General features: G+C 41.3%; 1 protein-coding gene across 1 annotated transcript; it reads right to left on the reverse strand.

The window, feature by feature from the left end:
- Nucleotides 1–323: 323 nt before the first annotated feature.
- Nucleotides 324–6543, reverse strand: gorab (golgin, rab6-interacting). The gene is made up of 5 exons (XM_024279423.2): nt 6061–6543; nt 5655–5985; nt 4874–4975; nt 4625–4765; nt 324–2901 (listed from the first exon to the last, which is right to left on the reverse strand). Exons 1-5 carry the CDS (start codon nt 6113–6115, stop codon nt 2556–2558), a joined length of 975 nt encoding a protein of 324 aa, XP_024135191.1. The 5' UTR covers nt 6116–6543; the 3' UTR covers nt 324–2555.
- Nucleotides 6544–10334: the final 3791 nt, after the last annotated feature.

Raw genomic sequence — 10334 nt, forward strand, 5'->3', positions numbered from 1 at the left:
GGCTGGCGTGGAGAACATCAAACGCTGACCTCCCTGGTTCTGCGGGGGATAGATGGATGGATGGATGTGCTGCCGGCCGCTGACCCGCTCTGAGCTTCTGCCTCCCGACTAATTAAAGAATCGGCTTTTACGGCTTCTCCTTCAGACGGCCAGATGTGACCGGAGCGCTGTAAAAATCTCAAAGCGCTTTACTGCAGCACACTTACTGCACTGTTAAAAAAGGGACTTGAGAAAAAAAAAAACAGCCGTGGGAGACGCAGAGCGGCCGGCGTGTAAATTCCTTCAAGGGCCACAAACTTCACTCCAGCACAAAAACACACACGGACTTGCTTTACAGTTTATTTTAGCAAAATATCTCACTGCAGTTCACCATAAATATTTACCCCATTCAAACACAAACTAATAGGTCAAACTCTGCTGGAACAGTTCCGACTTACAGAGTCATTTATTATTTCTGACAGATCGTTCAGAAAAGGTGAGTCTGCAGCTGAAACTCGAGAAAGGAGTCACGGCGCCGCTTTACATGAAACCAACGCCTTCCAGGAAGTGAAGTGACGCATACTTCTCTGCCTTCACATCACAGGAGATTGACTGTATATGAGAACTGGACAGAGTGACCCCTCCCCTGGGATTCCATAAAGGAAGTGGCTCCAAGAAGCCAAAATCTTATAGACTTCCACAGAGAAATAAACAGCTATTAGTCAATCATTCTTTGGTCAGAAGAACCATTCTTGTTCCTCTTTTTTTTGTTCTTAATAATCTAGTGGAAGGGGTGTGGCCTTCTAGGAAGCTCAAACCTGATTGGCGAGACTGATTGCCATAGAAATGTTGACTCAGATAGAGTTGGACCAATCACAGCGTACTGACAATTTCTGGCTCCAACATGTTGGCGTTAATATCACGAAAAAATGGCGACTGAATTGATTTCATTTGGTCAGACCTGGAATAAAGCCGTTTTTTCACACAGTCAGTGGTTCTGGATGATGCTGGTTTGATGTTGTTCTGCAGCTTAGCGGCTCAGGAGGCGGGTTTGTGACCAATGAGTTCAGATTCACAGAAGCTGCACAGATGAACCTGAAACTTGGTCCAAAACATCCTTAGGAACAGCTTGAAAAGCTAAATTCAGACCGATCCAGAATTTCTGAATTTTTAAAGCCTAAAATGATTTTAAAGTCCCTCTCTGATCATCTTTGGCTCTATTGAAGAAGTGTTCTCTGTCATCTTCTAGTCATGATTATGTTGTTTTTAGCCAAAAATCAAGAAACTTGTGTAGTTTTCTGGGACATAGTTTCTGCAGAGCGGCAGGAGTTCATCAGAAATTCACCTCTCAGTTTTGGATGGGACCGTTGGCCCAATGCATTTTCTATTTTCAAACAGCATTTTCTCATCTGCTCCTGATGCACAACCATTTGAATAAAGACATTTTTAGAAACATAGTTTAAGCATACATTTTCTTTATAAATTAGAAAAAAGCGACAAGAACGTGTAAAAAAACGTCATTTTCATCGGAGTGGGTTTTTAACGTCATGGAAACTCCTCAAAAAAATTGGAAAAAAGTGACTGAAAAAAAATCCTCCTAGTGTTCACATTTATACCTAAACTTCTCCCTCCAACTAGTGTCTTTAGAGTTTTTATAAATAAACAATGTTCTGCAGAAATCAAAAGCAATGTTTATATAACGTATGTGACACCTGTTAAAGAAGGCACATTTAGCCCACAGTGTTCACACTGGTCAAGCAGTGTGAGTAACTTTTTCTGTTCTAGTTTGCTAGTGCATGTCCGCCACCTACAGCTGACTTGGTGCTGAAAGTCAAAGCGGAGGAAATCTCTCTAATCTTGCTCCAGGCTTTTTCTTTCATAGCTCTGTTCTGATATATAAAAGACTTGGTGTCATAGAATTCCAGCCAATTATTAATTTCGTCTCAGTGATTGATTTTCAAACAGTTCTGTGAATTGAAAGGGATGCCATCCATACGTCGTTACCAAATCCAAGTTCTACTGGTTGAACATATTTTGTCCGTAGAGTTTGAAAACAGTCTTAGAACCATGAGAGTTTTGAACGCAGAAGCCCGATTGCATATTTATGCACGTTTACATAGACTTCTCATTGGAAGTGGGCGCTTGAACGGCCGTTGCCGAGGGCGGTGTGAACGTAGCTCAAGGTTGAATCATCCAGGATGTAATCCGGTCTTGAATTAAAGAAGGCTGGATGGGTTATTCCAAGTCTTAAACAGAAAAGAGCGCTGCTTCACTGATTGCCAGAAACAGAGAAAATACTGACCGTCACGACATTTCTAGAGGCGTGTTCCATCACAGAAACATATAAACTGGAGTAGAGCTTGTTGGAGCATGCAGCTGAAACCACAGTTCACCTTTAAGTGGAAGATTGAAAAACTTCCAGGACCACAACCTGGTTCTAAATCCAGGTCTTTTCCATAACCTTGTTGTTTTTTGTGGTCCAACTTGCTGCGTTTGAACAGTATTTTTGTTAAGCAGATGCTTGATTTTAAAAAATCTAAATAGAGGAAGATTCTGGACAGGCAGCTCTGTGAGCGTCAGGAGTCCACAGCTTCAGCCGGAGCACAGCTCTCCTCAGTCTGCTCCTCTGAGACTCCACAGTCTTTTGGTTCCTGCTCCTTCAGCTCCTGCTTCTCAGACGAGTCGCTCTTCTCTTTGGTCTTTGCGTCCTCCCCGTTTCTCCTCCTCTCCTCCTCTTCCTCCTCCTCGGTGGCCTGCAGCTGCAGCTGCTGCATCAGCTCCTCCAGCTTGCGGGCTTTGCGCTGCTCGTTCTGCTGGATGATGGCGCACAGGTGCTCCGTCAGCTGCTCCTTCACCTCCGTCTTCCTGTGCAGGTCCAGTTTGGCCGAGACGTACTCGGCTTCTGCCTTCTCGAAACGCTTCCTGGGAGGAGACGGCAAGGAGACACGCAAACGCTTTTTTTGGTACAAGAAGAAGAAAACTTTTCAGAAATTTGCACAAATGTAGTTCCTTAAAAAAGAAAAAAAGTAGTTTGTTCAAAAGGAAAACTCTTTCAAACAAGAAACTGAAAGTGTTTTTACATTATGGCTAAAACTCAGATTCCAATTTTTCTAATTCCAGAACTGAGTGGCTCTGTGTTTTTCCAGATCTGATCATGAGATCAAACCAATCGAGTAGTTTCTGACTCAATCAAAATCAGATGTTAAATCAAAATAGTGCTGCCACAAACGATTATTTTAAAAGTCGACTAATCACCGATTATTTTTTACGATTAGTCGACTAATCGGGTCATGCACAAGTGGATATAAAACACACATCTTAAGCATAATTAGCTTTAAACTAACTAAAAACTAGATATATTCACATTAGCATTATCGTAGATAGAATGTAAGCTGAATTTGGTTGCAAAAGATGCTGGTGACAATGGCTGAAGATGCTGATAGCCTGCTAAAATATTAGTTAAAGGCCAAATTAGCCTAAAAAAAACCCCAGATTAGCCAAAACAGCTAGCATGTATCTAATGTAGCTAAAATTAAAACTCCAAAATAGCCTAAAAACCGTAATAAATGCCAAAATAGTCCAAGAAGCTAGCAAAATATCATAATAACTTTCAATTTTACTAGATTCTGACTCCATATAATATAAAATAACGACTAATCGACTATTAAATTAGTCATCGACTATTTTAATAGTCGATTAGTCGTCGATTAGTCGACTAATCGTGGCAGCCCTAAATCAAAAATGTATTTTGTTCTCATAATTATGATCAGCATTATATATTCAAAGCTTAGTATTACAGATTAATAGTCTACTAGAAGTCTGGATGTCATGAATAGATCGCAACATTTTATTGCCGTAAATTGCTGCCGATTATAACATCAGTTTGAGCGAGCAACGCACCAAAACAGTCGCTAAAGTTAGCAAGATATCCACAAATTCAGACTTCCAGACTCAATAACGCTTTAATAAACGTTTTAAACTGACAGAAAGTGTTTCTATTGGTTTGTCTTAGTGCAAACAATGACCTACAAAAGCATTTCAACAATAAAAACATCTTTTTCTTTTTTTTTTAATGGGAATTAAACAGATGGCTGCCAAGGGACGTCTATAAATGCAGTCTTTGGATAAAAATGATTAAAAATATGATGAAAATGATCCCTCAAAAACAACCAAAACGAATGAAAACTCAATGACAACGATTCTTAAAGAAAGCCATCATTCAATTTTAAGAATTTTTAATGGAGAAATGAATCACTTAAGATCGAAAACGTTCAATAAACATATTGGAGACACTAGACAGTCATCAAACGTTTTCAATTATCACCTATTTTTACTAGTTAACAGTACTTTTTTAGCCAATAGTTGCACTATTTTTGATTGATTGTTGAAGCTACTTCACAGAAGTGCTCTGCTTAAGTGTTAAATGATGACCAACCTGGATCAGTTTATTTAAATGGCTAACTTTTTTAATCCAATCAGGACTCAGTGTTGGCAGATACTCCAAATCAAAGGATTCTGACTCAGATTGGGGCAAACAAACGTGATGGGGACTTCCCTAGCTGATGAAATCCCCTGCAACAGGAGGTATGTTAGGGTTTGAGGGCAGCAGACGTGTCCTTCAGGGGCTCAGGTGGGATGTTCATACCTGGCAGAGCTGTAGTCCCAGCTGGCTTGCTCGATCTTCCCCCTGAGGATGCCGATGTCGTTGGACACCATGTCATCGAGCGCCTGCAGCTCCTTCTGAATCCGCTTTAGCTTCACAGCCTCGGCTTGAGTCTGTTTGGATCTGCGGCAGACGGTGAAAAAGCACAAATCCAAGTCTGCGTCATTCACATTATCGTGAATCTTTTTTGTGTTTTACATTGAAATGTTGGAGCAGGGTAGACTTTCTCACTTCTCTGCGATTGTTTTTGCCAGCAGCGCTTTTTTACGTTTGTTCTTCTCTTCGATGAGCTTCTGCTCCTGCTGCAGTTGCTCCAGGCGGGTCTTTTCTCGCCTAGAAAAGCAGACACAAGCAAAATTGGTCAGAAACTGTACCTCAGACACCAAATTGATAAAAATTTATATCAGATGAGATGTGTTGAACCCTTTTGCATTATAAAATCCATCTCAACAATCCACCTTAAGAAGGATTTCCCTGCATGTCATTTCCCAAAACATCAGAGAAAATGTCAAACAGGAAAAACCTGATTTTTTTTCTAAACAGGTTTGTTTTGATTCTTTAAAAAACTATGAAAAGTGACTAAACTGGTGCAAAAACACAAAAGTGTGATTGCAAGATCCTTGCAGAAAGTATTGATGTAAACAATGTTGATCTATGCCAGAAATTTGCAAAATGTCTTCAGGAATTCTTTGTCAGGTTTCCATTTTTATTTTGGTAAAGCATTTAAAACCACCCCTCTGATCATCTTTTGATCTATTGTAAATGTGTTTCCAGTGGTCTTTTAATTATGATTATGTCGTTTTTAGTCAAAAAAAAAAAACGTGTTGTGAAAAACGTGTGTTGAGTTGTGTGTGTGTGCAAGTCTTCCCCCATTTCCCATCATCCATCTTTTGATACTGTTAAATGATAACACACAGAAGTATCTTATTCAGTCTAATTCGGACTGTATTTCTAACAGGAGCACAAAAAGTTGTCATCATATTGTTGTGTGAGAATGGAGGGTCGTACTAACACTTCCGCCTCCCGTTGCTCCAGCTCCTTCACTGCGGGGGTCTCCTCCTGTGCACCCACATGATGGTTCTCATTCGGTTGGATCTGCGGTTCATCCGGGCTGACAGTGGGGGCAGGATGAGCAGGTCCTGACCCGGCGGCGGGCTGAACCTCCTCCTTCGGACTTGGAAGCGGCTGCTGGAGCTGCTGCTCCGGCGGGAGAGCCGCGGTTCCAAGCTGAGCGCTCTTCTGAACGGACAGGTGCAGGACCCTCTCTCGCTGCAGCTGCTGCCGACTCCGGCTGGAGGCAGGCGGCTTCCGAGCGCGGCTGGCCGCTGCGGTTACAGCCGAATCTAAAGAAGAAATGCGGGTTGTATGAATGGAGTTCATGAGAAAACCCGGCTCTGCCTTCGCTGCATTAACGCTACCTTTCTGCTGCATCTTCCGCAGCTCCTCGTCGGAGAATCCCGCCCAGCTGCTCATGTTGGAGCCGTACACATTGAAGAATAATTCAGCGGAGGAGGGAATATGTCATAAAGCTAGGAAATGACCCGAAATTCTGCCCAAAATTCACGGAAACTCCTAGAGTCTGCCATGATTGTTTATTAATGCCACGTCAAGGACCCTGACGGGATCCTCGGAATGGGCGACCAGAAGTTTGCCTGAACAAAAAAAAGTTAACATCTTTAAATCTAAACGCAGAAACGAAATTATTTAATTTTACGATTCGTATAAAGATATAAAATATTGCTTAATTTGTGTTAAGTCATTAAAAACATTATCTATAAATAAAAGTTATAACTACAGTAAACAAAAATACGGCAAATATATGAAAGCATACCGACCTCATCGTTTTTCAATCGTATTTTTAAATAAATAGCCCTGTGGACATTAAATACGATTTAAGCCAAAAGAAAAAAATCATAAAGGGACTAGCCTCAATATAAAATGTGTTAATAATTGTATTTAAGAAAAAAAAAACTGTGGGGTGTCAATATGGTTTAAGGTTCTTGTTTGTGAAATGGCAACATAAGTTAGTAATTAAATGAATAAAAAGAACAAGTTATATTCTTTTAACTAACATAATTAGAAGAAATTCTGCAGAATGTAAAAGTCTGTTTTCAGAACAATATAATTTCATAAACTTCAAGTCACCGAATTGTCAAACTTGGGTTAACTTTAATGCAGGTTTAATGAAAATGTGTTTTGTACGTAGAACCCAAAAATGTTTGTAGAAACCTGCACAGCTACAAGTGAATGTGAGAGTTTTGAACATGGAAGCCCAAAAACTAAGGTTTACATGCTTTTATGCACATGGACGTTTAATTGAAAATGGCCTGAACGCGCTATGCAGAGAACACTGAATGTAGCTTTGGAAAAAGACATTTGGTTTCCCAAGAAATTCCGGACTTTATTGTGTTTTATTTTAGCTATTAAACTTTTTTTTATTTGTTTATTTTTGAAGATAAGAACTGTTTTTTTCTTAAGCATAGAGACAACAGTTCACAATCAGAGCTATGAGAAGCCATACAAGACATAATATAAACTTTTCCATGTCTGGAGTGTACACAGTACACATGTATGGACAGACACGCAGCTCTGGAGTGGACCGTGACACAAATTTTGTTCTTGCAAGATCTCCTTGGTTGGAAATTCTCAGATAACTTCTGGTGGCATTCAGTGGGATGTTATCAGCTTTTCGCTTTCAAAATAAACATGTGCAGATGATAAACAGTGCAATGTGTCACAGCGACATCATGGGGAGAGCCTCAAAAAGAGGAAGGGCCAGGAAAAAGGACATAGCTTCTGTCTCACACTGTGTCTTTCCACGATTGGTCGAAGACAACGCTATTTGTTTGCATCTGTTTGTTTGGTTAAGCAGAAAATCTGAACCTGCATGTTGTTGGATTGTATGGATTCATTCTGGTTGTCTTTACTGATGGCAAAGCGATTTTGGGAGGTACACGGAGCTCTGCCAAAATGTTTGGTTGTGTGTCATATTGAATACGCAAACGCAGCTGTGTAGCTGTCACAGAACAAGCAAACAGCTGGTTCCTTGTGCTGCAGGTTTATTAACACAGTCCACAAATCTAAATCAGGGTCAGGTGGGGCAAAAATCAGCAGCAAGCATGGGAGCATCAGAGAGCAATTAGAGTGGTCAGGGTCCAGGCAAGGGTCGGGGCAGGCGGCAAACAAGAAGAATCGAAGACGAAGCAGGATCAGGTGAACAGGAGATCAGGTCAGGATGAAATTCTCGGTATGCTAGCTGAGTGGCACAAACAATACTTTGCACTGAGTGGTCTGAGCAGAGCTTAAATGTCCTGTGGATGAATGACTGATGAGAGTCAGGTGTGGGGAAATCCAGACACTGTGCGCTGGGGTTGATGGGAGATTGAGTCCAGTCAGTACTCAGGAGATGGCTTCCGCTGATGACCACAGGGGGAGACAGACAGTAGCAGTGCCAGACTGGGTTTTTTATGAGTAACTAACAAGGTTAGGTGTTAGCATAGTCACAGTAACGTTTATTTTAGCCGTATCAGTCAGTTTTTTAAGTGTAGCTGTTTATTAGACACAGGTATCCATTGGAGACCAGTGTCTATTCTATCACAAACAGAATGGTGATGGCTTATGAGTTCATTTTGCGCATTTCACACCGCTCAAATTACACTGTTGCCAGACCGCCACACCGCGCCCATTGCTCAAATCGCGCTGCAGGACCTCGGATCGCATCTGGGCCATTGACTTAACATTGAAACTGGCTGCCTCTGCTCTGCAAATTGCGTTTGGTGTGAAAGCAGCTTGAGAGACCAATACCTGTATGCTAAAGTGGCTATCATCTAGCATGTTATAAATAAGTTCTATAATTACTGTGAATGCAGTTAATAAAGTCTGACTGACCGACTGACTGAATTTTGACTCTTTTGTCTCACTTAATCGCCTTACAATCCGGTGCGCCCTAGTGCAGAAAATATAGCAAGCCCTTTTAACTTCTTTCAATCTTGTGGGCTAGAGTTGCAGGAAATTCATTTAGTCTGCAAAATAAAGAGACACTGGGTGAAGTTGACCAATTACCCAGTGTGTTAACATCATTTTCTATGCCTCCTTCATGTATTTAAAAGGCTGCCTGAGGGTCAGGAGGGTCAGAGGTTAATTAAAAACCACTTCATGTGAAAGCTGCATGAAATTTAAGTGGTTGTATAGCAGAGTCCAGGAGAGGGGTTTGTTTCTGCCCCTAAGTAGCCATGAATGGGCAGGATGGAGCCAAAAATTAATTTTAATTTCATAAGTTTTAAGAAAGAGTACAAAGTAATGTTTTTTGTTGAAAATTTGATTTTGGTGTAAAGTGTTGAGACTCTTTTTCTGAAAATGAAAAACAAGTGTTTGCCTTTGTGTAAACGTGACAAATGATAATTAATGATAATTTGATTCCCTGGTATGATCATAAACTTTTTAGAGAAAACCGTCGTCTCTACATTAGCATGATGCAAACAACATATTTTGTTGTAACACATTCCGGATTTTTTACAGTTTGTCTCAAACAAAATACACTGTCCTAAAACACTAAAAAATAAAGAAATTAAGAAGCAAGAGAAATGTTTGAGAGGGGCGGCTCCATGTTAAAGGGGGTCCCTTGCAGTTCTCTTGAGGCTCCTTGAAGGACGTCAGAAAAATAAAACGCGTCATCTTGGGAAGCTTCTGTCTCTGATAACAAAAACATTAATTGGACTTTCATGACTTTGACTGAGCCTCCATGTTTTCACCAGGGTTGTCTTGAAATGACCTCAGAACAGGTTTAACCACCACCTGCGGGGAGCTTAGTCGGCGCGATGACGGCAGGTCTTTAATAATACTTCTTCAATAACAGAGAAAGCGCTTAACCTCTCCTCGTGTGCTTTTTCTGCGACTATCGCCTATTCATTCATACAAATTGACAGCTTGCATGGCTCGCCATTGTAGATGTGCCAGAACCCGGCACACAAGGGTCATTCATGACTGTGTTCTATAGCTGATTCCTTTTTATTCGTTTCGTTCACCTCACAAATCATCGACCACATGCACGCAGCTCCATTATATCATCACTGTAACCTTTGCGCGTCCCAGCTCAGGCTTTCCGCTCTGCGATGATCCGACGAGCGGCCATCTTTTTGCTTTAGCGGCACTGATGGGAAAAGCAATAGAAAAACAATGACCTCTACTTGGCAACTGATATAAACTGGCCCCTCACATCTTTTTTGCATCTGGGGGCCAATTATGTGCGAGTTAAAAGGCAAAACACCTCGGGAGGGCATAAATCGCCGGCGGAGTGGAGACACAGAAAGCATGGAGGCCAGATGGCAGAGAAAGAGAGAGACGCTCACCGCCGCGGCGTCGGGGAGAAGACGGGTTGGCCTTGAAGTCCTGATTAGTGAGAGCCACATGGCTCATTAATGATTTGACCTGTGGGGGGCAGATCAGTTAAAGGTTACTGAAGTGTATAACCCCACCCCGCCCCCACCCATGTATGAGTAGGTGACGGTGAGAGGAAAAGGTTACCACACCGACTGAACCCAGTTCAGGAGTTCAAGGCTTCAGATCTGCCCTAGACTGTTTGTGATGCTAATGATGAAGAGATCCCATAATAGAGAAAGTTTGTGTTGAAACATTTTAGAAACTTCACTTTAAAAGTGATTTCAATAAATACAATATCAATAAAATGTTTACA

The sequence above is a fragment of the Oryzias melastigma genome, linkage group LG4 (assembly GCF_002922805.2).
Source record: "Oryzias melastigma strain HK-1 linkage group LG4, ASM292280v2, whole genome shotgun sequence".
Taxonomy (NCBI): domain Eukaryota; kingdom Metazoa; phylum Chordata; class Actinopteri; order Beloniformes; family Adrianichthyidae; genus Oryzias; species Oryzias melastigma.